The sequence below is a fragment of the Macaca thibetana genome, chromosome 1 (genome assembly GCF_024542745.1).
Source record: "Macaca thibetana thibetana isolate TM-01 chromosome 1, ASM2454274v1, whole genome shotgun sequence".
Taxonomy (NCBI): domain Eukaryota; kingdom Metazoa; phylum Chordata; class Mammalia; order Primates; family Cercopithecidae; genus Macaca; species Macaca thibetana.
The window spans coordinates 13,844,751-13,871,380 of record NC_065578.1 but is presented as its reverse complement, the minus strand read 5'-3'; the positions used below and the strand labels follow the sequence as shown (position 1 = coordinate 13,871,380).

Here is a 26,630-nt window from a genome sequence, read left to right as displayed (position 1 = left end):
GATGCCTGGTCCCCAGGGAGCTCTCGGGCTCGCACGCCTGAGTCCGCGTCCAGGTGGGGCCCATTCCGGGTTCTTGCGCGCGGGCACTGGATGGGGGCGCGCTCCACCGGGAGCTTCCCCTGCTGAGGGCTCATCCCCAGCTTTGCCGAGAACTTTCCCGGCAAGGCACCGGCTGGCGTTCTCCCAGCCCGCGAGTGGCAGACGGGCAGCCAGTCTCTGTTCGGATCCATGGAGGCCCAGAGCTGCCGCCGAGTCCTGGCTCCGGGGAGGGCAAACCCGAAGTCTGCGCGGACGCCTCTTACCCGCGGTTCTGCCTCCGCCCCTTGGAGATTTGCCCTCGGAACCGCATTGCTCTGGCGCCCGAACTAGGGTGGGCTGGTTTCAGCCAGACCGCCAAAAAACGTGGATTCTAAACACAGAGGGAAGAGCCAGCTCCCATTCCCTCGCTCAACCTTAGATTTTTTTGAATTCCGAGAGAGGTCAGGCCGGGGTCCCCTTCTTGGGTGAGCGTCCAGCCCTTTGGAGTTCAAACACTGAGAAGCAGATAGGCAGCTGGCGGGCGTCACAGGATCGAGCCGAGGACCGAAGGCGCCTCCTACCGGGGATCCACCGCCTCCAGACGAAAATAGGCTGCAATCAAGTTCACTTCCAAAGGCGGAATTCATGGGTACATATGGTGTCCACGTGTGTATACCTGCAGAGTGGAAACATGTGGGCATTTCTCCCCCCACCCCGCTATTCTGGCTCCTTAAATTGCACCCTAACAGCTCAACAGAACCTTGGCGTCCACAAAAAGGCAAGTTTGGATCTGCCTTATGATTTGGGGGTGGGAAGACATTTGGGGAAACAGTCTCCATGTCTATAACAGCAACTGCTATTCCTCACCTACTTACTATGAACCACGCACGGGGTTACCACCGACATCCCCTGAACCATCTCATTTAATCCTCACAACCTGGGAGGCGGTTATTGGTCATGCCCACTTTATGGAAGAGAAAGCTGAGGCTGAAGGAGGTGAGGTCATTTTGCCCAATGAAAACACGGCTGGGAAGTGTCAGGATCTAGACCTAGGTTGGTCCACTCCAGAGCTTCTGCTCTCCCTCCCATAGCATAATTCATACTGTCTGCACATACTCTCCACCCTGGGAGAAGTTTCACCTTGCCTGGCCACCTGCAAATGCTGAATGAATATTTGTTGGATGAATGAAAGCCCCAAATAATAACCCATGATTTTAGTGAATGGGGAGAACCCTTTGTGTAGGCATGTACTTATAATAATACGCTCCCATTTAAGAGCTGTGTGTATTCATCCTAAAGTTTAGACAATGCATGTGGGGACCTTCCCAGGCTCCAAAGGAGTGACAGGAAACAGTCACGTAGCTCTCAGATAAGACCAGGAATCTGGTTTTCATTTGACTCTGCAAGACGGACTTTGGAGAGGCCTGGGGTGGGGGCAGGAGGGTGATAATGTCAGAACTGCAGTCCTAGCTCCTAATCTGAAGGCAAAGAGCTGCTGTACTTTTCCATGCCAGGATCATCCCAGACCCGCCCCACTCTGCTGCAGACCCAACTGGGCAGGTCTTGTGTATCACAGGATATCATCTTCAAAGTGTTCCATTTAAGCAGGCTCACCCTGGCTGATCTGGGGAGTGGCTGACGAAATTCTCAGCCAAAGCTGAGGCCCAGGCAAAACTGAAGAAGCTACCAAAGAAAGCATGTTTCTCCTTATCCTCCTCCCCTCCACAGCCCTCTCCCTCTACATGTTAGTTTCTCTGACCCTTCCCTACCTTTTATTGAACACTGTGTTTCACGTGCATGTCATACATTGTGTTACTTGATACTCAAAACGGCCCTAGAAGGAAGATTCTATTATTCCAGTTTTTCAGGTGAGGCTGTTAAGACTCAGAGAAGTTAGGTACTGGATCTGCTAGCAAGTGATAAAGTATTTGAATCTGGGGTCTTTGCAGGGCCCTCGCTCTAAATCACTCTGCTAGGAACCCCCTTGGGTGACAGGCAGAATAATAGCTTCCCAAAGATGTTCACAACCTGATCCCCAGAACTGGTTATGTGGCAAAAGGGACTTTGCAGATGGGATCCCGTTAAGGATGTTGGGACAGGGAGATTATCTTTTATCTTCCTGGTGGGTCCAGTGTTGTCACAAGGGTTCCTACAAGAGGGAGGCAGGAGGGTCACAGTTAGAGAGAGAGACCTGATGATGGAAGTAGAGATCAGAATGCTACAGTTGCTGGACAAGGATCAGTAGCCAAGGAATGTGGGCAGCCTCTAGGAGCTAGAAAAGGAAAGGAATGTAGTCTCAGCCAGAGCATCCAGAAGGAGCTCTTGGCATCCACAAAAAGGCAGGTTTGGGTCTGCCTTATGATTTGGAGGTGGGAAGGCATTTGCAGGTCCGTTTTGGACATCTGACCTCCAGAACTGTAAGAAGATAGTTAATTGTGTTGTTCTAAGCCATGAAGTTTGGGACAATTTGTCACAGCAGCAGGAGGAAACTAATACATCCTGCAAACTCAGTCACCTAGGCAGATGTTCACTGCACCTGCTTTTTTAGCTAACTGTTCACGGTAAACCTCTGAAGAGACACCATGATATAGCCTACGTCATGGATTTAGAAAGAAGGCGGGATTCCATCACCTTCGTCTTTGGTTTCTGAATCCTCTGCCATTGTGAGCTGTGTGACCTTGGGCAGATGTCTTGTCCTCTCTGAGCCTCAGTTTCCTCATGTATCAAAAAAATTATTAGCATCTCTATGCTAATAATACCCATTTTCCAGGGCTAACTCGGGGATCAGGTGAACTAGTATGTGACAAAGTGCCCAGTGTGGCCTGAACATGAGTTGTTGGGAGCATTAGCCTGTCTAGTTCTGAAAGCCTGAATTCAAAGAGGAGAGGATGCTGTTCTGAGAATTCCCGTGGCATTACATTTTTATTCTTTCTGGCTGAATGGGTAAATAATGACAGTGTTTAAAAATATTCGACTGTCCCTGGTCAGTGACCAAGACCCAAGTCTGTCATGCTACTGACTTTCCAGGCACATCAATGAAAGTGAGGCTGGAAAATCAGTTTATAGAAATAGATCATCATGCAGAACAACTCACACATGTGCTCAGGAATATACGTCCAAGGGTTTTCATTGCTGATTAATTGTAATGGTGAAAAATGGTCACCAACCTCAATGCCCAGCACTAGGAGCTATGCTAAGTAAATTGTGGCATAGACTCGTGCTGGCACACTATGAAATCACCAGAAAGAATGAGGTAGAGCTATCTGATGTGAAAGAATGTCCAAGATGTATCATTCACTGAGAAGGACACTAAATGTGATGATACTATACAAATAGCTATTTATTTACTTATTTATTTATTTATTGAGATGGAGTCTCACTCTGTCACCTAGGCTGGAGTGCAGTGGGGCTATTTCAGTTCACTGTAACCCCCGACTCCTGGGTTCCAGTGATTTTCCTGCCTCAGCCTCCCTGTAGCTGGGATTACAGGCGTACACCACCATGCCCTGCTAATTTTTTGTATTTTTACTACAGACGGGGTTTCACCATATTGGTCAGGCTGGTCTTGAACTCCTGACCTCAAGTGATCCACCCACCTCAGCCTCCTAAAGTGCTGGGATTACAGGCATGAGCCACCATGCCCAGCTCACAAATGACTTTTTAAAAAGATGTAGACATATATACACACACACACACACACATATATATGTCTACATCTTTTAAAATGTGTGTATATATACACATATATATATGTGTGTGTATGTGTGTGTATATATATATATTTGATTAAGTACAGAAAGACTATGGGAGGAATCAAACTAAACAGGTTACCCTTAGAAACTGAGGGGGGTGTGTGTGTGTGTTGGGGAGGTAATTTTATTTTTCAGTGAGGATGTGTTAATAATAAAGTTGGCTGGGAACCACCCGTATTGTCCACCAGGAGCATATCCTCCTATTATCTGTCCCTATGTCCTCCCTTGCTTGCTCTGTTCTCTGCCATCTGTTACTCTTTTCCCTTGCTTGGTCCTGAGCAGGTCACTCTCTCTTCCTACTGACTTGTTTTCTGAGACAGGATCTTTCTCTGTCACCCAGGCTGGGGTGCAATGGCATAATCTCGGCTTACTGCAGCCTCCACTTCCTGGACTCAAGTGATTCTTCCATCTCAGACTCCTGAGCAGCTGGGACTAAAAGCATGCGCCACCACACCCGGCTAATTTTTAAATTTTTTTTGTAGATATGGGGGTCTTGCTATGTTACCCAGGCTGGTCTCAAAATCCCGGACTTTAGTGATGTGCCTGCTTCGGCCTCCCACAGTGCTAGGATCACAGGCGTGAGCCACTGTGCCCGGCCCCGACTTACTCTTAATGTGGGCTCGTTTCTAAACCTGTGAGGAGCTGAGCAACGTCTCTGCTGTATGACTCTTGTGAAAGTCAGCAGTAAATCACATATGTGCACTTTCAACCTGGCCTTTCCTGAAACGGTGCACATGAGTCACCGGGAAGGGATGTGTCTTGCATGTAGGTTTCACTGGTGACATACTGGCCCAGCCCCGCTGAAGGTTGAATCAGGTCTGTGTGGCAGACAAATGATGCTCACACAGCGCAAAGCAAAATTGGATAGTTGGACCATTAGTTTAAATAAAACAGTTTTGTCCCATTTCCTGAAAAACGTTGATTCTGGAAATGTGTTTCTACCTGAGTTACCAGTGTAACTGGACGTGTGTAGACAGCCGAGAACGGAGCTTCTGAGGACATCATAGCACTGGGGTACAAGTTCTTGAGACCCCTGGGAACAGCCGGCCAGCAATTCTACCTCCCTATCACCCCATCTCCTCTTGTGCTGCAGCTTGTAGAAACTTCCCTTTAAGCCTCAGCATGATTGCAATTCATCTGGCTGCTTCTTAACTGGTGTCCTGCTCCCAAACCCTCCCCCTTTAATCCATTCTCTATATTGTAAAGTCAGCAATTCAGTGGGTCACCGCTGTCCCCTCATGCAGTCCAGCCTTCTCTGCAAGGACATGCCGGACTTCCGAAGGGGGTGGGCTCTTCTCATGAGCTCAGCCTCCTTACTCATCATCCCTCAGGCTCCATGCTCTCTCATCTTCCCGTGGGTCTCCTTTTCATCAGTGACGAAATCTTTCCCAGAAGCTCCCAGTAAACTTCCTTGATACCTCCTTTGCCGGAACTGGGTCATATGCCTGTCATGGGCAAGGACCCTCAAAATGGGCGTAGACTCTCAGGACTCACCTGGAGTCACCTGGGGGTTGGTGAAGACACCTGGACCAAATGGAGGCTTTGACAACAGGAAGGATGCCAGTGACTGTCAGAAGCCCCCAGCAGGTCCCTGCAGCAGGTAACCTCGAGCCCAGGGAACCTGCCACGTTGGACTGGCACACACTGAAGCAGGAAAGCCAACTGCAGAGGGAGAGGAGAAAGAAGCAACCTGGATTACTGCTGGCCCTCCAGTTCTCTTTCTCCCAGGTATTTCCTTTCCTGATGAGTTTCTGTTTCTTGCAATAAAAGGACACTAAGAGAGTCCCTTTGAAGCTTTGATAGGCAGCCGAGGAGTAATGCCAGAGGCCAGGCATGGGTGCCCTGGCCCTCTGCTAGTTAACTAACTGCCCAAAGGCCCTGTGTGATGGGATTCCAAGGAAATCCACTCACACCTTGGATAAGCCAATGACAACAATAATAGCAGCCAACCGTCATACAGTGCTGACCAGGGCCAGGCACTCTGCTACACACTGTCCAAGGCCTGCTGCATTTGATCAGGCTCATCACCACATGAGGAAGGTACTATGTTTCCCCTTTTCACAGATGGGAAAACTGAAACACTTAAGAGAGGTTAAGCAACTTGACAATGAACACTGAGCTGGCAAAGCTGGGGTCTGGGCATGGACCCAGGCTGCCTGGAGGCTGTGTTCTCGCAACTTCTCTACCCTGGCTCTCACTGGTGCTTGTGACACCCTTCAGATGGGACTCCTTGATCCAGGTGTGGAGAATGGGTCACAAACCTGGGGACAGAAGGGCCCAAAGGGAGCAGCAGTGACAGTATCTTCCATACCTGCCATAGTCCTGGTTGCCCACGTACTCCACCATGCTGCTGTAGTGGGATAATATTTCACTTGATATAAGTCTTTTTTCCTTCCTTTTGTTCTTTCCAGACAGTGGTTCTTCTTCAGGGGAAAGCCTCATCCAGCGGAAAAGCAGAGATGCTTTTGAGTTTCAAGAACCAATCCTTTGGCATTACAGGAGCCTGGGCTTTGAGTTTCAAAAGTAGAAGTCCCAGAGGCTTCTAGGAATAAACATTTGTGTCATTAACAAGACACCTGGAAGACTGAGCAAGATGCAAGAGTCATTTCCCCATGACCGAGATGAGGTCAAGGGCCCTGGGCCAGGGGTCTGGGCAGACGATCTAAGGAGAGTGGATGAGTCACGATGAAGTGGGGCTAGGGAGGTGAGTAGTGGCCAAGCAGCAGCCCCACACTAGCTTCATAAGTGTGGCTTGCGGGCAAGCTCAGCAGAGCGCCTGCTCCTCCCCTACCAAGGCACAGATGCGGTGGGGGAGGGAGTAATTGGCAGAGGGGTGACGCAGCCTTGCAGAAGTTTACCAAGCTCTGCCAACATCTCCCATGTGCCCCAGAGGAGGGAGGAAGAAGCTGAGAGGAGGAGAAAGAAGCCAGGCACGGAGACTTCCAGGAGGCCTAGGCAGCTGCATCTGCCACCAGGAAGACAGAAGTGAGGCCAAGACAGCAGGTGTCAGGGGGCACCAGACGCTGCCCCCTGCCCAGGCCTTGGCACTTTCTGAGCCTCCTCTGCCCCAACAACAAATTTAGATACAACCCAGGGCAAGAGGTAGGGAGGCCCTGGTTAATTACGGCTAGGTGTCTTCCACCAGCAGGATGGGGACTTGAGATAGAAATTCAGTCTAGTTTCGAGAGTGGAAGTTGTGTTTCTTGCACATTCAGGATGTGACTGAAGATCCTTCTGGTTTCCCTGCTGTTCTTCAAAGGGCTTTGCATGTCCTGCTCTGCTTTCTTGCTCATTTCTACACAAAGGCAGGAGGTTACCAGGGTTCTTTAGGAGAAACAGATGAGGCAGAGTCATAGAGTGGAAGTCACAATATTCCTCCTGCCCTTTCTGCATCCTCTTGTGAGCAGCCCACCAGTCTCTCCTTCCTACCATCCAAACTGTCCCAATCCCCTCCTCTGCAGAGAAGCCTCCCAGTATTGACATAGCAGAGTGGATGGTTCTTTGTACCTACTTCACAACAACCATAAGCCCTCAACCAACAGTGTACCTGCTCTTACCCTACCTGTCATTGTGTGTACTTGGGTGGAAGTTCAGTATTATGCAATGTTGTCTGGGTAGCAGTCGTCTTTGTTGTGACTCTTTGAGATCTTTAGATTAGAGTTTTGCAGTTTGGGCACTATTGACATTCAGGCTGGGCAATTCTTTGTCCTGGGAGACTGTCTGGTGCATTGCAGGATGCCAAACAGCTTCCCTGGCTCTACTCTCCAGATGCCAGTAGCACCCCTTTCCCCAGCTATGACAACCAAACTGTCTCCAGACATTGCCAACTGTTTCCCCTGGTGGCAGAGGAATCAGCCCCAGTTAGTAATGGCCGCTTAGCTGGGCGCAATGGCTCACGCCTGTAATCCCAGCACTTTGGGAGGCTGAGGCGGGTGGATCACTTGAGGCCAGGGGTTCAAGACTAGCGTGGGCATGGTGAAACCCGGTCTCTACTAAAAATACAAAAATTAGCTGGGTGTGGTAGCAGGTGCTTGTAGTCCCAGCTACTTGGGGAACTGAGGTGAGAGGATGACTTGAAGTTGGGAGGTCGAGGCTGCAGTGAGCTAGGTGGCACCACTGCACTCCAGCCTGGGTGACAGAGTGAGACCCTGTCTAAAAAATAAAAATCAACCAACCAAAAAAAAAGAACTGTTGCTTAAAACGTTGAACACAGAATCTCCGGCATATGCCATTTGCTCTGGAATTGATGTCCAGGATAGACAACAAAATTTGGTCAGAAAATCGGTGGCCTCGAGGTCAGAAGACCTGGGTTCAACCTCCAGTTCCATCACTTCCTTATTGTGTGATTTTGAGCAAATCGTAGTTTTTCTGAGCTTCAGTTTCCCTATACGTGTATTGGGGAATAATGAATGAGGAGAGGGATTTTCATTTGTTTGGTTCACTGCAGTACCCCCAATTCCTAGAATAGCGCAGGGCACGTAAGAAGTACTCAATACAGATGGGTTGACTGAATAACCCTCTCTGCTCCGCCTCCCCCACCCCAGGGCTTCTGTAGAGTTCAAATGAAGAAGTCTGTAAGAACTTCCATGACTGAGGGGTCACAGGAAATACTGCACCCCATTCACACTCAGAAAACAACAGCCGCTAGCTGACACTTTCTAAATTAATTTCATAAATCATGAAGATTCATAATAGTCAAAAACTAGGAAGAAACCAAATGTCTTTCAATGGTAAATGGCTAAACTGTGGTGTATCTATACCACAGAATACTACACAGCAAACAAAACCCCAAATCAGCCGGGCAGGGTGGCTCATGCCTGTAATGCCAATGTTTTAGGAGGTGGAGGAGGGTGGATGACTTGAGGTCAGGAGTTCGAGACCAGCCTGGCCAACATGGCAAAACCCCATCTCTACTAAAAATACAAAATAATAATAATAATAACTGGGTGTGGTGGTGCACACTTGTAATCCCAGCTTCTTAAGAGGCTGAGGCTTGAGAATCACTCGAGCCTGGGAGGCGGAGCTTGCAGTAAGCCAAGATCGTGCCACTGCACTCCAGCCTGGGCAACAGAGCAAGACTCTGTCTCAAAAACCAAAACAAAACAAAACTCCCAAATCATTGATATACGCAACAACCTGGATAGATTTGAAGGGAATTATGCTAAGTAAAAAAATACCAATCTCAAAAGGTTACGTACTGTATGATTCCATTTATGTAATATTCTTGAAATAAACAAATTATATAGATGAAGAACATTGCTAGGAGTTGGGGATGAAGGTGGCCACAATGTGGTCACCTGAGGAAGCTCATGTTGATGGAACAGTTCTGTATTTTTAAAAAATGTCTTATTTTTAATTTTATGGTTATATAATAGGTGTATATATTTATGGGGTATGTGAGATATGTTGATACATGCATACAATGTGTAATAATCACATGGTAAATGCGGTCTCCATCACCTCAAGCATGTATCATTTCTTTGTGTTATGAACATTCTAATTCTAATCTTTTATTATTTTAAAATGTACTATAAATTATTGTTGACTGAAAAAGTTAGCCAGGAGTGGGGGCGGGCACCTGTAGTCCCAGCTACTTGGGAGGGTGAGGCAGGAGAATGGCATGAACCCGGGAAGCAGAGCTTGTAGTCAGCCAAGATCACGCCACTGCACTCCAGCCTGGGCAACTGAGCAAGACTCCATCTCAAAAAAAAAAAAAATTACTGTTGACTGTAGTCACCCTGTTGTGCTATCAAATACTAAATCTTATTCATTCATCGTAATCATTCTAACTATATTTTTGTATCCACTACCCACCCCACTTCCCCTTCACTCCCCATTACCCAGCCCAGTCTCTGGTAACCATCATTCTACTCTCTGTCTCTATGAGTTCAATTGTTTTAATTTTTAGCTCCCACAAATGAGTGAGAATAGGTGAAGTTTGTCTTTCTGTGCCTCACATGTTTCACTTAACATAATGACTTCCAGTTCCATCCATGTTTTTGGCAAAGGCCAGGATCTCATCCTCTTTCATGACTGAGTAGTATTCCACCGTGTATATGTACCACATTTTCTTTATCCATTTATCTGTTGATGGACACTTAGGTTGATTCTAAATCTTGGCTATTGTGAATAGTGCTTCAATAAACAAGAGAGTGCAGATATCTCTTTAATCTACTGATTTCCTTTCTTTTGTGTATATACCTAGGAGTGGAATTGCTGGATCATGTGGTAGCTCTAATTTTAGTTTTTCGAGGAACCTACAGACTGTTCTCCATAGTGGCTATACTAACTTACATTCTCAACAACAGTGTGTCAGGGTTCTCCATATTCTCCATATTCTCTTATTAGGTTTTTTGTTTGTTTGTTTGTTTGTTTGTTTTTTTGAGTGGGGGGACCAGGATCTTTCTCTGTCCCCCAGGCTGGAGTGCAGTGGTGTGATCTTGGCTCACTGCAACCTCTGCCTCCCAGATTCAAGCAATTCTCATGCCTCAGCCTCCCGAGTAGCTGGGATTACAGGTGCCTGCCACCATGCCTGGCTAATTTTTGTATTTTCAGTAGAGACAGGGTTTTGCCATGTTGGCCAGGCTGGCCTCGAACTCCTGAACTCAAGTGATCCTCCCGCCTTGGTCTCCCAAAGTGCTGGGATTGCAGGTGTGAACCACCACAACTGGCCCAGTTCTGTGCTTTGATTGTGGTGCTGGTTACACAAACCTACACAAATGATAAAACTGCATAGAATCGGCCGGGCGCGGTGGCTCAAGCCTGTAATCCCAGCACTTTGGGAGGCCAAGACGGGCGGATCACGAGATCAGGAGATCGAGACCATCCTGGCTAACACGGCGAAACCCACTAAAAAGTACAAAAAAACTAGCTGGGCGAGGTGGCAGGCGCCTGTAGTCCCAGCTACTCGGGAGGCTGAGGCAGGAGAATGGCGTGAACCCGGGAGGCGGAGCTTGCAGTGAGCTGAGATCTGGCCACTGCACTCCAGTCTACGCGACAGAGTGAGACTCCGTCTCAAAAAAAAAAAAAAAAAAAAAGCATAGAATCACACACACACAGGAATGTGATCTGCACAAATGATAAAACTGCATAGCATCACACACACATGAATATATGTGAAGCATGAAACCAATGTTATAGAATAAGCTCTGTGGATTACACCAATGTCAGTTTCCTGGCTGTGATATTGCACTATAGCTCTACAAGATGTTACCACTGGGGGACACTGGGTGAAGGGCACAGAAAATCTCCCTATATAACGTTTTCAATTTCCTTTGCATCTGTAATTACTTTAAAATAAAGACTTTTAACTCACATAATAAATCCTACATAGGGAGATGGGCAAAAAATTATCAGAAGCATGCGCAATGTCGTAAAAGTTAAATTCCCCAAATTACCAGAGGACGTTCGAGACTCAGACCACAAATCAAGCTGCCAGGAAATGGAACTAGTTTTCCATGACTCAGTCTAATTTATCTCATAAGCCTCCATTCTGCCAGGTGGTAGAAATGTTCCCCTCCCCCTTTGGCTGGAGTGGCATCTAAGTTCCGAGGGCCTTACGCAGTGCCAAAGTCCCCCCCGAGGGGGACACCTGGTCCCTGTTCCCAGGCTGGCTGCTGGCCTTCAGTCTGTGCAAGCCTCTGCCAAGCTGTCCTTCACCCCAAACCCAACACCATGCTGTGCCCGATGGAAACCTGGCAGGAAGACGAGCCACTACCTGGTGTCCTGCAATTCAAACGCAGTCCTCAGATGTTTTGTTTGGCCCATAGAGTATTTTAAATCACTACTTGCCAATATTTGAAATGGGGCATTTTCACATACGAGTGTAGATATCTGGGCTAGTCCTCTTTTCACACGTTCCCTGGGGCAGCAATCGACTGGACCTCACTGTGTAGCAGTTGCCCCTTGAACCTGGGCATGCCTCCTTGTGGGTTCATCACAGTCCCCACCATTTCTGACCCTTTCACTTGGCTGGATTCACTCTTTTACAAAACCTGCCTGGAAACATGGAAGCTCGAGGTGGCAGCCCTCACTCTTCCTCACTTCTGTCCCATTTTGGGGTCTCTGGGGATCATTTTTCTCCTCCTGCTCCTTGCTGGGGTGCAGAGAAACTTTGTGGTGCTATCTCAGACCCACCTGCTGAGGGATGGCCCTTCCGTCTAGGGTCTTGCTGCCTCCTATGCCCATCCTGGGCTCCACACAGGAACGCGTCACCATGGGACATGGCCCAGAGACCTCGTTCTTGGTTTGCCTTGCTTGCTTTCAGACCTCATCTTCCTGATACGGAAAGTTTTATTTGATCTCAAGAGGCTGAAGCCTTGCCGGTCCGGAGTCTGTTTCCCCTTCCCCGCGATGCCACATCTGTTCCATCGTCTACCTACACCAGTTCATTCTGTTTCTCCTCCTCTTCTAGACTGTTGAAAATCAAAAACCAGGACACTCTGATTCCCTTTTCCTGCTCTTCACCCGCTTCCTGGAGGCAGTAAGCTAACAGCTGCCTGAATTTTAGGATGTTGGGGCAATAGACAAAATTGGGAATGAAAAATGCATTGGTTAATTCAAATATATCCCCCTCATATTTCTTCCCACGCCGGACACTGCACTAAGCGGTTACATGCATTCTCTCCCATTTCCACGTCAAAGAGGAAATGGGGCTCAGGGAGATTAGGTGTTGGCCCGAAGTTGACAGCTAGTGAAGGGGCAGAGCTGGTACTTGAACCCGGAGCCCACCCTCTTCACCACTCGCTTCCCACAAAGGTGTGGCTTTATTTCACAGCCCCGCTTCTTGCTTCCCACACTCCCAGGTCCCCACGCATCTCCACAGGGCAGGGACCAGTGGGAATCCTTACCTGGGTGACAATGAAAGGCTCCTGGTTGAGCTTTTCCTAAAGCCCACCTCTGAGGGTGGCTCACCCATCCCCAGCTGACTGGGGTGGACAGGGTTCCAGTTACACTGTGAAATGTCCTGACCCTTGACACCCCTCCCTCAACCCCAGCAGGAGAGTCCAGGCAGCCAGAGCAGATAGATCAGCTCCCCGGAGAAGGGCAGGGATCAAAATGGAAGGACAAGACCAGAGGCTGAGTCACAGCCCTGGCAAATCTAGTTATAGGGTCAGGGGAGAGGCTGGCAGCCGTCAGTTCGTAAATCAGCGTCCTGCCTGCAACCTGGACAAAGCCATTTCTTGGAAAAGCCAATTAGAATTCAGAGCCTTGAGGGCCGCCCTGGATTTTCTGCTGCTCAGCAACCTGCAGAGCCTGGCCCAGCCGGCGCGTGGGCCGTCCCACATCAGAGGGCCCTGATAGCAACAGATGAGCTTGTTAGTCAGTGGGTCCCCTGACAGCTGCTGTCCCTTTGTACTGCATAGTCCAGCAGGAAGGCATTCCTTTGTCACCCCTGGTAGGCAGGAACACCTGATAAGCCATCTGTCTGGCCAGCCCTCTGTGCGCCAGGGGGCTTTGCTCGGAGGCTGGTATTCCAGGCCCTGTGCAGCCTGCGGGGCTGGGAACAGTGGCTGAGTCAGTGCAGCCCCAGGCACAGACAGACACACTCTGATGTTTTCGGGTTCTCTTATGGGTGATATTGTTGGACCCTTACACCTGGGACTGATTTGGATGGCGCTATTGACCTACTGAGCCTTTATTTGACCAGAAAGGAGAATGGGTTTTTTTTGTTTGTTTTGTTTCTTTCGTTTTTTTTTTTTTTTTTTTTTTTTTTTTTTTTTTTTTTTTGAGATGGAGTCTTTCTGTCACCTAGGCTGGAGTACAGTGGTACAATCTTGGCTCACTGCAACCTTCGCCTCCTGGATTCAAGCAATTCTCCTGCCTCAGCCTCCCAAGTAGCTGGGATTACAGGCATGTACCACCACACCCAGCTAATTTTTATATTTTTAGTAGAGACAAGATTCCACCATATTGGCCAGGCTGGTCTCGAACTCCTGACCTCAGGTGATCCACCCGCCTCGGCCTCCCAAAGTTCTGGGATTACAGGCGTGAGCCACAGTCCCCAGCCAGAATGTTTTTCTTTCTTTTTTTTTTTTTTTTTTTTTTTTTGAGATGGAGACTCGCTCTGTCGCCCAGGCTGGAGTGCAGTGGCCGGATCTCAGCTCACTGCAAGCTCCGCCTCCTGGGTTTACGCCATTCTCCTGCCTCAGCCTCCTGAGTAGCTGGGACTACAGGCGCCCGACACCTCGCCTGGCTAGTTTTTTGTATTTTTTTTAGTAGAGACGGGGTTTCACCGTGTTAGCCAGGATGGTCTCGATCTCCTGACCTCGTGATCCGCCCGTCTCGGCCTCCCAAAGTGCTGGGATTACAGGCTTGAGCCACCGCGCCCGGCCGGTGAGTGGTATTTAAAGGGTTTTTTACATGGGTCTCATCCAATCCCCCAGCAGCCCACGGAGACAAGAAGACAGCTGCTCCCGTGCCCCTTTTCCAGACAAAGCAACTGAGATTGGGTCATCATCTAGGCCCAGGTCATGCAGGTGACCTGCAGAAGTGGTGGCACCAGCCCTGAGGGCAGGACCCTGGGTGAGGCCTGATCTCTTTTGGTTGGGCTGGTAGGGAGGGGCAGGGGCTGATGATAGGCGAGCTTCCCTGGCCTGCTGAGAAGTCCCTCCTGGTCAGGGCTGAGCCATGGCTCTCTTTCCCCTAGAGAGAGCTTGCTTGGGGGTTCCTCATTGCCCTTTGGGGTTCCATGGAGCATCGTTTGACAACCTCTGCTTTGAGGGTTTCTTCTTTTAGCAGTGATTATAGAGCTGTTCTGTTTACAAGGATCAGGAATAAACTCTTTACTTTTTTTTTCTTTTTTTTGAGATGGAGTCTCACTCTGTCACCCAGGCTGGAGTGCAGTGGTATGATCTTGGCTCACTGCAAGCTCCATCTCCTGGGTTCACACCATTCTCCTGCCTCAGCCTCCTGAGTAGCTGGAACTACAGGCACCCGCCACCACACCTGGCTAATTTTTTGTATTTTTAGTAGATACAAGGTTTCACTGTGTTAGCCAGGATGGTCTTGATCTTCTAACCTCGTGATCTGCCCGTCTCAGCCTCCCAAAGTACTGGGATTATAGGCGTGAGCCACCGTGCCCGGCCATAAACTTTAACTTTTTTACGTGCCACCGTTTATCTTTTAACACCAGCAGTGTGAGTCCCACACGTTACTCTACCTCACCCAGCCTCGTCCACAAGGATCAAATGTTACCCACCTTGATGAGCCACCTTGCCCAGTGCGTGAGTTTCCTGTGGCTGCTGTAGGAGATTGCCACAAATTTGGTGGCTTATTCTTGCACAGTTCTGTGACCAGAAATATGACATGGGACTCACTGGGCTAAAATCAAGGTGTCAGCAGGGCTGCGTCCCTTTCAGGAGGCTCTAGGGAGAATCTGTTTCCTTGTCCTTTCCAGCACTGAGAGGCTGCCAGCACTCCTTGGCCTGTGGCGCCTTCCTCCATCTTCACAACCAGGAATGGAAGCTGAGTCTTTCTCACGTGGCATTCTGACCTTTTCAGTTGCCACATTTACCTCTGACCCACTTCCTTCTCCTCCTTCACCCAGTATTAAGGATCCCTGTGGCTACATTGGGCCCACTAGATAATCTAATCCATATATTCTTCCTATTTTTAGGTCAACTGATGCATAACAATCATCTCACCGGCAACCTTAGCTCCCTCTGCCATGTAAGGTATCACAGTCACGGGTTCTAGAGACCAGGGTATGGGCCTCTTTGGGTATCCATCATTCTACTGACCACAGAGTCCTTCCTTGAATCTGTTTTCTTTTTTTTGTTGTTGTTGAGATGGAGTCTCGCTCTGTCACCCAGGCTGGAGTGCAGTGGCCGGATCTCAGCTCACTGCAAGCTCCGCCTCCCGGGTTCACGCCATTCTCCTGCCTCAGCCTCCCGAGTAGCTGGGACTACAGGCGCCCGCCACCTCGCCCGGCTAGTTTTTTGTATTTTTTTTAGTAGAGACGGGGTTTCACTGTGTTCGCCAGGATGGTCTTGATCTCCTGACCTTGTGATCCGCCCGTCTCGGCCTCCCAAAGTGCTGGGATTACAGGCTTGAGCCACTGCGCCCGGCCCTTGAATCTGTTTTCATGTGACCCAAGGGCCTCCCCTTTTCCACAGGCTACACCTGGCTGCCTGATTGTCCCTGGGGGGGTCCCGGCACCCAGAGGAGGAGGAGCTTCCCACATGCCCAGGCGCCAGGAGGAAGGCTCATTAATCCTGTGGGAACATGAAGAGGAGGCAGGCGGTTGGACAAAGTGATGTTCAGGGTCGTGCTTCGAGATTCCCACGTGTGTGTCTGACTCCCTGGGGCTGCCCACGTGGTCCTGCGGTCCTGCGGTTTTACTCCAGGAGACCACCTGCCTGCCACCCCTCAGAAGACGGGAGAAAGCTGCCGTTTCATGTTGGAGCTGCACACACAGAGGAAGACCTCGTGCCTGGCATCAGGCCATTCCTCAGCTTGTCTCCTGCTGGGTGGTCTATCATCCTCACAGCGTGCTGGGCTCAGGATCCGGGCCTCCTGGCTGGAAGGGAATCTGGGTGGGTTAACAGGTTTTATTTGTCCTGAGGCCAGCTTTCAAATTTTGCCAACTCCACTGACGTTTCTGGCGTCCTGTGGAGGAAACAAAACAAAAGCCATTTCCCCACCAAAAACCACCCTTTGGGATTGCAGAGAGTTGGCAGGAATGGTGGGGGGCCCTGCCCACCTGAAACTTTGTCTACTGGGCCTGAATCTCTGGGTGGCCTAAGCTGCTTTGGTCCTTCTTGAGCTGAGCTGGGCTGGGCTGGTGAAGGGCGTATTGTCCTGCCATCTAGTGGCGAGTTCTGGAACTGCAAGCTATAATGGCCCAGGCGCTGCCTGTAGTGGAGCCATCCATCCCAGGGCCGTGGTCCCAAGCCCCTGGTCGTGCCACAGAATCACCAAAGGAAGGTTAAAAACTACATAGGCTCCAGACTCACCCTACACCTAGTGAATCAGAAATCCCGAGGCCTGGAAATAAACATTTTAGCTTTAGCAAGTACATTCCCTAGGCCCTATGTCGAAACCCAAAATTATTGACTTTGGAGTAGGACCTAGAAATTGGAATTTTTAACAAGAGTACTGCAGTGACTCTTGTAAGCAGCTTGACTTGAACACCACCAATTCAGCTGCCTGCAAGATAAATGAGGCAACTGTGGGATGTAGATTATTTTAAAAGCTGATACAATAGTCGGTCATATTACTAGAAACATAAAGTCCAGGTTAAGGGAGGATAGTAGTTAAAAACATCTGGGTTCAAATCCTACTTTTGATATTACTAGTTATGTGACCTGGGGCCAGTGTCTTAACTTTTTCCTGCCTCTGTAAAGTAGGGATAAGAGTACCTGTCTGCCAGGATTACAGCAAGAACTCAAGTAGATCGCAAGTAAAGGGCACAGGGCCTGGCCCTTGGGAAATGGGCCCTGTATTGCAATTCCACTGCTTGGGTCTATTTGGGAGCACTGTGTCCTTATTTCCGTGATGTCTTTATGAGAGGATTGTCCAGAGAAGGCGGAGATGGAAGGGGAGACCATGGAAGAACGACAAGGGGCATGGAGTAAGGCTTGAGGGTCTGTAACGGGGTTGGGGGAAGGAGATGTTTTGGGAGGGAGGCATTTATGCTGCTTAAAAAACATAACAGGCCAGGCGCGGTGACTCACGCCTGTAATTCCAACACTTTGGGAGACCGAGATCTCCTGAGGTCAGGAGTTCGAGACCAGCCTGGCCAACATGGCAAAACCCTGTCTCTACTAAAAATACAAAAATTAGCCGGGCGTGGTGGCAGGCTCCTGTAATCCCAGATATTCAGGAGGCTGAGGCATGAGAATCACTTGAACCCAGGAGGCGGAGGTTGCAGTGAGCCAAGATCGTGTCACTGCACTCCAGCCTGGGTGACAGAGCAAGACTCTGTCTCCCCAAAACAAAACAAATAACAGAGAGTCAGCATGGAAGAGGGACCAGGAGGTAGAGTGATAGGAAGTCCCTGTGAGCAATTGGAACTAAGAAAGGCACAGGCAGACTCAGTACAGTGAGCTCACAGCCGCAGGAGCCTGCAGACCAATGCTGCATGAGAAATCTGTTGGGTGCCATAAAGCAGTGGTTCCCAACTGTGGCACTTATGTCCCTCATGGAATGTGACCTGATTTGGGGAACATGCAGATGAGCATTTGCAGGAATATTTACTTGTATATTTATGTGCATACTTGGCACATAGAGGCACACGTGTCTGCACCCACATCTATGTGTTAGAAAAAAGAGCCAGCGTCTTAGGCCTGTGGTTACACAGACATAGGCAATGATGTCAGGTCTGGGCCCGATTTAAACTAGGCAGCTATTATGCCAATAATAGTAGAGCTGGTTGTGGATGTGGTTGGAATAGTCAGAGTGGTCTTGAGGAGCCCAGCCTCAGAGGAGCTTTCTGCTTGGGTTTGGAGACTGACGTCAGTACCATGGACTGGCTTTCCCGCGAGTGAGGACTCCACCCCAGGGCCCTCACTCTTACGTCACCAAGAGGGTGTCTGCAAAGTTCCATTTTTAGCAAGCCAGTCTGAAGCTTCTGATGACCTCGATGCTGGAGTTTGTTGGGGTAAATGACCACAAAACCAAATGAACCTGCGCACCTAACATGCGTCTCCTGGACTCTTTCACTCTTGCTTTGTTTGTGTTTCTTTTCTTCACAGCACCTGCTGACATGATATATATGTATTTGTGCATTATTTCAGGCCAGAGACTGTTTTGTCAGTAGATCTATTTCACATAGTGCTGGCATAAGGCACACACCCAGCAAGTGTTTGTTGAATGAAGAAACGATGGAAGCAACTTTGATAAGACTTGCTCCAGGTGTTTGCGGACACCAGTTGCATGCCCATCTATCTCTGCGAGGCTCCTGGAAGAGCATCTTGCAGCAACTGTACCAGGGCTCTGTGCTGTCAGGGTGGTGTTGGCTCCATCCTCTCGGCTCTGGGTTGATCTCTATCCTGAGCTAGAACTGGAGTGGTCCTGGAGAGGAGCCTGGCCAGAAAAGAGCCATGTGGAAACCCTGTGAGGAAACCAAAAGAGGGGCGATGGTCCTGGGGCATCCAGATGGTGGCATAGCAGTGAGGAGACACAGAGCCATAACTTGCCCACAAAAGCAGCCTGGCTTCTGACTCCGCAACTGTCACAGGCTCAAGGGGACGGCATTGTAACCAAACTGCAGATTCAGTTGCTCGCCACTTGCAGAGGCTAATTAACAAGAGTGTAAAGAAAGTGACTTTTTATTCCAAAGCTAGCATAGGGAAAGAAGTACAGGCTTCCTGCCTTAAGGGTTCCGCCTTGCCTTTGGAGCAGAAAAGGAGTGCTTTTAAAAGGGGCCCACACAGGGGTGGAAGTGAGTGGGGGAGTGGGGGTGGTCCACATGATCCCTTGGTGCCTTATTTACTGGGACTCGAGTTGGCATCTTCATGGGCATACTTTGGGTCGTCAATCAACTGTTATCTATCGAGGCAACCTCCTGGTGGGTGAGAGTTTTGCTCTGGAGATTCTAAGCACATGGTTGGGTGAACTTGCCCTGTAGGCAGTGTGTGGTGAAGAGGAGGTAAAAGGCTATAATTGCATTTCTAAAGAGCTAAGTAGGAAGTGGAGAACAGGGAGAAATGGAGAAAAGAAGAGAAAAGAATAAAAAAAAATAGTAGCTCCTTGCCTTTTTCCTGGAAAAATGGGGGCACTTGGTTACTTACTTATCTCTAGAAGCAAGACTGGGTCAATTAAAAAAAACAAACAGAAGAATGTAGGATTCTTTCATGCTTCCAAGTTGTTCTGTGTAACGCAGATACAGTCCGTAAAATGCAGGCGAGAGGTGTGTGAGCATGTGTGTGGCGTAGAAGCTGGGAGAAAGCCTGGGAGTCACCTCAGTGTCAAGGCCAGTGGATGGTGGATCCCTTACCTGGGGATCTTCTCCAGTCAAGTGGACGGTGGGTCACTTACCTGGGAATCTTCTGCAGTCAAGCATGTGGAATCCAATTCTAGTTGTCTTTAGCTGGTGATGGGAGTAGTGTGTGAGACTTTTACGGGCTGAATTGCATGCCCTCAAAATTCAGATGTGGCGTACCTAAGGGCGTATTTGGAGATCGGATCTTTAAACAGGTAATTAAATTCAAATGAGGTCGGATGGGTGGGCCCTAATCCAACATGGCTACTGACCTATAAGAAGAGGCCATTTGGACACACACATACGTGGAGAGGCAACCATAGATGGACCACAGGGAGAATATGGCCGTTTGCAAGCCAAGGAGAGGGGCCTCAGAAGAAGCCAACCCTGCTGGCACCCTGAGGTTGGATTTCCAGCCTGCAGGACCATAGGCAAGTCCGTGTCTGTTGTGCAAGCGCGGTGGCCTGTGACACTTGATTATGGCAGCCCTAGCAAACTAAGAGAAATGGGAATGGCAGGGTGGTGGTGGTTAGCGTGTCACAACCAAACCACAGAAAGCAGGGGTGGACGTGGCCTTGGAGACGATTGGATCTGACAGTAGATCAGTTATCCTTGCCCTCCTCCCCCATCTAGGTATCCGCCTCTGGGTGGGCCCCATTCTCTCAGGCATCTCCTTGAGGGTGGGATGCGGCAGCCTGCAGCTCTAGGACCCATCGTACAGCTTAAGATCCGAGGGAAAGCGGCAGCTCACCTCCACCTGCAATTCGGCGCCCTGTCAGGAAGGATTCTAATTTTCGCCTCTCAGATTTGGACTCTATTCCTGGGCCTTTCATCATGGGCAGGGCTGCAGCGCTGGATTGGTCCAGCCAGGATCCTGCGACCTCCCTGAAGGCGGAGTTGGGGGTGAAGTGGGGGCAGCAGGATCCTAAGGGTACCGAGATCAGCGGCACCCCCACCTCCAAGGACTTCACGGAGTCGGGGCGGAGCAGTTCCCTGAGGCCAGCCAATTGGGAGGCAGTGGTCCCAGCATTTCTCCTCTCCATCCTGATTCATTCCCACCCAGGAATTTCCCATGAAATCCAAACCACCAGGCGCGAGGCGGCCTCCCACGGGGAGGTCCCCGGCCGCGGCGGGGGCGCAGGCAGGCGGGTCCCTGTGAGTGTGTGGAGTGGTGGTGGCTGGCGACGGCCATGTGGCGTCATGGTGATGGGAGGGTGTCTATTCTTTTTCTTCCTTCTCTAGAACTTGAGGTGGGACGTGGAGGAACAGGGGCCCCTCCTGGTTTGTCCACCCGGCCCAGACCTCCATTCCTCACCCAACCTACAGCTTCAGAGCCAGGAAAAGACCTCAGAGAACATCTGCTCCAACTCCACCAAGGCTCAGACAGGGTAAGGAGTTGGCCGCACGTCACACAGCCTGGTGTATGTGGCAGAGTCTGGGTGACAGTCAGCCCCACCAGGTCTTCCAGCTCCAACCTTGGTTAGAAGGGGAGGAAGGCTGGCACACCCAGCTGCTGCCAGGCACCGCCACTAATGTGCTGTATTAGCGGCAGGGCCCAAATCACTTGCCCAGTTTGGATGTGGGCAAGTTTCCAAAATGTCCTGGTTGTTTCCTATTGTCTAATTTTTTTTTTTTTTTTTAAATGATGGCCTGTAATCCCAGCACTCTGAGAGGCTGAGGCAGGTAGATCACCTCAGGTCAGGAGTTCAAGACCAGTCTGACCAACATGGTGAACCCCCGTCTCTACTAAAAGTACAAAAACTAGCCGGTGTGGTGTTGCATGTTTGTAGTCACAGTTACTTGGGAGGCCGAGACAAGAGAACTGCTTGAACCTGGGAGGCGGAGGTTGCAGTGAGCTGAGATTGCGCCACTGCACTCTAGCCTGGGCGCCAGAACAAGACTCTGTCTCAAAAAAATAAATAAATAAAAATAAAAAATAAAAATAAAAAAAAGTTGATGATGATGCAGGTGTGGTGCAAGATTAGCTACTATAAGTACTCACTGAACCAGACCTTTCTAAGTCCCTAAATTATTACCTTGTTTTAAGTCAGGAGCTCATGGGCCGATGGGGCTGTCTTTACCCTTTAAACCTATAATTTACAGAGCAATATTCTTCCAGGCAGAGGGGGTGGATCCAGCTTCCAACCATGCAGTGCTTAGTAATGAGGAGATCTTTTCCACCCTGGGGACATCTGGCTTCAGGAAATCTTACTGTAAACAGCTGGGTGTGACCAACCAGCTTTAGGGCCAGGACTGTCATGGCCCAGTGGATTTGAGCCCAGACTCCGCAGAGAGCCAGTCTGCTGAGGCTGAGGTCCTACCTGCCACTCGGCAGGGTGGGACACTGGAAAATCTATGGAACAGTCCGTGCCTCAGTTTCCCATCTGTCTAATGAGGAAAACAACACTTATCTGAGATTGTTGTGGAGATTAAATGGGCAAAACCACACACAGCTGTGATTCTCAATCAGGGATGATTTTGTTCCCCCGGGGACATTTGGCAATGTCTGGAGACATTTTGAGTTGTCCTGACTGGGTAGACAGATGTTGTTACTGGCATCTAGTGAGTAGAGGCCAGGGATACTGCTAAACATCCTATAAGAATGAGCTGGGTTTGATGCAGTGACTCATGCCTGTAATCCCAGCACTTTGGGAGGCCAAGGTGGGAGGATTGCCTGAGCGCAGGAGTTTGAGACCAACCTGGGCAACAAAGCGAGATCCTGTCTCTACAAAAATTAAAACAAAACAAAACAAAACAAAACAAAAATGGCCCAGGATGTCAGTAGTGCTTACTGAGAAATAGTGGCGTAAAGGACAGTGTGATGGTCCAATCAGTATTGTTGCTTATTAGTCCTCAGTTCAAGGTTGGATGTTCCTGAATTCTCAGTTCTGTTTCTGGCACTTATGTGAGCTGCTGGGTGCTTGGTCTTAAGTTCTTTCCCCTGTCTGAATATCAGGGGGCTCCTCTCCCCTGGAGTCTGCCTGCCCAGCCCCACCTGCAGGGGAGAGGAAGCCTGTATTGGTAAAGAGGAGGCCTCCACCAGGCCACTTTAGAGGATCCACTGGCTTTGCAAGTCCTAAGAGCCGCAGGGCACTCTTGGGCTGCTGTTCTATCACCTCTTAAGAGCTGGAAAATCAGTGCATGCATTGTGTCCTCAGCCCATGAGGCCTGAGCGGGCTAACTCCACCCTTGGTCAGCTTGCAATCCTATCCAAGCCAGTGGGATTCCACCCTGAGACTTTGCTAGAACCACCTGGCGAGAGGGTCTCTCTTGTGCAGGGGTTGCCGGCTGAGACAGTGTTTATCTTGTGGCCATTTTGCCAACAAATGGGGACAATCTGTCCAAGAATTAACTGGTGTAGAGGAGAGCAAACCCAAGAGGTGAAGAAGACTGAGCGTCTTGAAAGCATCATCGGACACCCTGGCACCAGCTGTGTCCAAAGCCAGCTGTTGACCTTGACTGTTCTTTACATATGCGGCTTCATTCCCATTTATTGTATTTTCAAACCATTCTCTGAGTGGGGTTTCAGTCACTGGCCACTGGCTGTGTTAGGCCATTCTTGCATTGCTATAAAGAAATCCCTGACACTGGGTAATTTACAAGAAAAGAAGTCTAATTGGCTCGTGGTTCTGCTGGCTGTACAGGAAGCATAGTGCTGGCATCCCCTTCTAGGGAGGCCTCAAGGAGCTTCCAATCACAGTGGAAGGCAAAAGGAAAACAGGCACATCACATGGTAAAAGCAGGAGCAAGAGAGAGAAAGTAGGGAGAAGGTGCCACCGTTTATAACAACCAGATCTCGCGAGAACTCACTCACTGTCACGAGGCTAGCACCAAGAGGATAGTGCTAAACCACTCGTTAGAAATCGGCCTCCATGATCCAATCGCTTCCCACCAGACCTCACCTCCAACATTGGGGATTACAATTCTACATGAGATTTGGGTGGGGACAAATATTGGAACTATATCACTGGCTCATACAGAAATTCTACCAACCCTTCAGTATTTTGTGTATCTATCTATGTTTTCCTGGAGCCTTAATTTTTTTTTTTTCCTCCTTAGCCAGATTGGAAGTTTCTTGAGGGCAGGGCTTGTATAGTAAACTCAATCCCCTCTGGATGCTATGAGACAGCACGGTTCTGTGGAACTTTCTGTGACAATGAGGATGTTGTGTATCTGTGCTGTCTGGTACAGCAGCCACCCACTAGCCACCTGTAGCTACAGAGCACCTGAAATGTGGCTAGTGTGACTGAGGAACAGAGTTTTAAATTCTAATTTAATTTTAATTCGTAATTTGAGTAACTACATGTGGCCCGTGGCTGCCATATTGGCCGACACAGCAGGGTAGCGTCTTGCATGGGCAGCTGTTGCTCTTTGAATTTGTGTATGTTTGCTTAAGAGACAACAAGAGTGTGCTGGACACTGGGAAATGTGGTCCAGGAGCAGTCACAGTCCCTACAGACTTCCCACAAATTACCATAATGCAAAAGTGAGAATGTGGAATGTCTCAGAGGAGACCCAGATGATAGCCTCTGGAATTCAGCGGAGATCCCTCGTGGTCCAGAGAGATGTTGCGGGGAGAGGGGTGGGACTGCGTAAGACTCCTCAAGGGCAATTAGTCAAACACCGAGATGAACTGATCCATCTGCGCTCTGCTGAAGAGCCCTTCTGGGATGTAAGTCCCCATCTGAGAGGCAGCTGGAGGGGACAGGGCCTGGCAGACTGGGGTTAATGCAGCCAGAGTTCAAGTTCTGGCTCTATTAGCAGTGAACACTTGGGAGAGTTCCTTCACTCACCGACTCTCGTCAGTATAATAGTAATAGCATGAACCCATCGGGATGGTTTTAGGATTAAAAGAGATACTTGTGCAAAGCCTCAGCACACAGTAAGTGGTTGGAACAAACATACGCACAGAATCTTAGCTGCCAATTATGAGGACTCAGCTCTTTCCTCCTGGGGGGCACTGTGAGGCTTAGAGAGACTCAGGGAGACCCAGCCCCTCACCTTCACCTCGAATGAAGCTCTACTCTTCCCTGGGGGCTGAGTCTTCCTTTCTTGACACCCCTCAATGCTAGGGCTGCCCAGGGTGCCGGAGATCAGCCACAGAAAGAAGCCCTGCCAGGTTAAGTGAATCGAGGGGAGCTAGACATTTCCCACCGGCTTGATGAAGCTACTCTCCGGATTCATTCCCTACCGCTGGGAATCAGCAGCACATCTTGCAACCAGCGTGGCTGAAAACAGACATCTTGGATAGATTCTACCTGACATCTTAGTTGGCGGCCAATCAGCTGTGCCCTGGCTACCCTAGTGCCACCTCATGGGTCCATTACATCGGGCTGTAGCTTGATAAATCTGATTTAGCCATGAGCCAGAGCAAAGGGAAAGAGTGAACCGTTTGCAGAAGGCGGGGCCTCATGTCCAGGTGTAGCACTTAGGAAGTACTCATTACATCCAGGATGACACAGATGCACGGGAGCCAGGTCGAGGGTCCTGGGAGGAGGCAGAGGCCCAGCAGAGGATCTGTTGCCTGGCACCCCTTCTTTACCCTCAGGAGATGAGCCCCTCACCCCCAGCAATCCAGCCTCAGGGAGTTCTTTGTAGCCGTGGGGCTCTGCCCCTCCTACCACAGGACCTTTGCACACACTGCCCATGCTGTCTAGAATCCTCTCCACCTGCTGAACTCCCATCCACCCAGGCCTCACCTTCTTTTCTATGTTAAATCCCCATGTGAAAAGATATGAAAAGCCCTCTGACTACCAGCTTACCTCTGCTGTCAAGACTTACTATGATTGTCTGGCTGTGGTGGCTCACACCTGTAATCCCAGCACTCTGGGAGGCCGGTGTTGAGGGGGATCACTTGAGCTCAGGAGTTCAAGATCAGCCTGGCAACACAGTGAAACCTCTACCAAAAAATAAATAAATAAAAATTAATCAGGTGTGGTGACATGCCTGTAGTCCCAGCTACTCAGGAGGCTGAGGTGGGAGGATTGCTTGAGCCCAGGATATTGAGGCTTCAGTGACCTATGATCCTGCCACTGCACTCCAGCCTGGGTGACAGAGCAAGACTTCATCTCAAAAGAAAAAAAAAAAAAGAGAGAGACTTAGACCACAATGACACTTGGCGGAGACACTTGATGGATTATTTAATTCATGTCTGTCTTCCCCACCACGGGGATAGTGGTTGGGCAGGATTTTTTCACCCGTTTGTCCCCAGCATCTAGCTCAGGGACTGCCTGCCTGCCTGGGATGGTCTTCCCCCAGGTCTTTGCAAGGCTGGTTCCTCAGAATTTAGGTCTCAGCTCAAACATCCTCAAGGATCCCCCACCCTCTACTTGAAATCCCGATCACACTTGTCACTATCTGAAATCAATCACCCTGGCCACTGGTGTGTTTCTTATCTCCCTTCATGACCTGTGTAAGTTCTCTCACTGGATCTCCAGCACCAAGGACCGGCCCTGGTTCCCAGGAGGATTGGCTAATACAGTATCTGTGGTCAGCCTAGAGAAACTGGCCGTCCCCAGTCTGTCTTTTAGCGTCTTCTAACTTTTAGCGTCTTCTAACTTTTTTTGTCTTTTTTTGTCTTTTAGCGTCTTCTAACTTTTAGCGTCTTCTAACTTTTTTTGTCTTTTTTTGTCTTTTAGCGTCTTCTAACTTTCTCGTGTCCTCCCCTGCCGACATGAGCAATGGGCAGGGCGTCCGACTGGGTTCCTGCCCCATGAGAAGCACACAGCCTGGTTTGTGGAGGTGGGGCTCCATCAGGGCTGTTCGGATACCTGAGTGGAGCCCACAGACCAGCCCCTACCTTGTGTGGTTAGGGCTGTGCTAGGAAGGCCCATCTGTGTGCCATGACCTTGGAACTTGACGTGAGATCGCTGGACCAGCAGCAGCACCTGGAAGCTTGTTGGAAATGCTGATCTCAGGTGGGACTCCAGAATTCC

At 49.6% G+C, this 26,630-nt stretch overlaps 1 protein-coding gene across 1 annotated transcript; it reads left to right on the top strand.

Moving 5' to 3' along the window:
- Window positions 1-322: 322 nt before the first annotated feature.
- LOC126953712 (uncharacterized) lies at window positions 323-25,007 on the top strand. The gene is made up of 4 exons (XM_050789312.1): window positions 323-796; window positions 20,938-21,083; window positions 24,094-24,181; window positions 24,457-25,007. Exons 1-4 carry the CDS (start codon window positions 674-676, stop codon window positions 24,460-24,462), a joined length of 363 nt encoding a protein of 120 aa, XP_050645269.1. The 5' UTR covers window positions 323-673; the 3' UTR covers window positions 24,463-25,007.
- The last annotated feature ends 1,623 nt before the right edge of the window (window positions 25,008-26,630 follow it).

Coding starts and splice junctions, on each gene's coding strand:
- LOC126953712 (XM_050789312.1), top strand. CDS start 674: ATGGTGTCCACGTGTGTATACCTGCAGAGTGGAAACATGTGGGCATTT. Junction 797..20,937: donor ACCTTGGCGTCCACAAAAAG/GCAAGTTTGGAT, acceptor TTCCTTCTCTAG/AACTTGAGGTGGGACGTGGA. Junction 21,084..24,093: donor TCCACCAAGGCTCAGACAGG/GTAAGGAGTTGG, acceptor TTTGCTTAAGAG/ACAACAAGAGTGTGCTGGAC.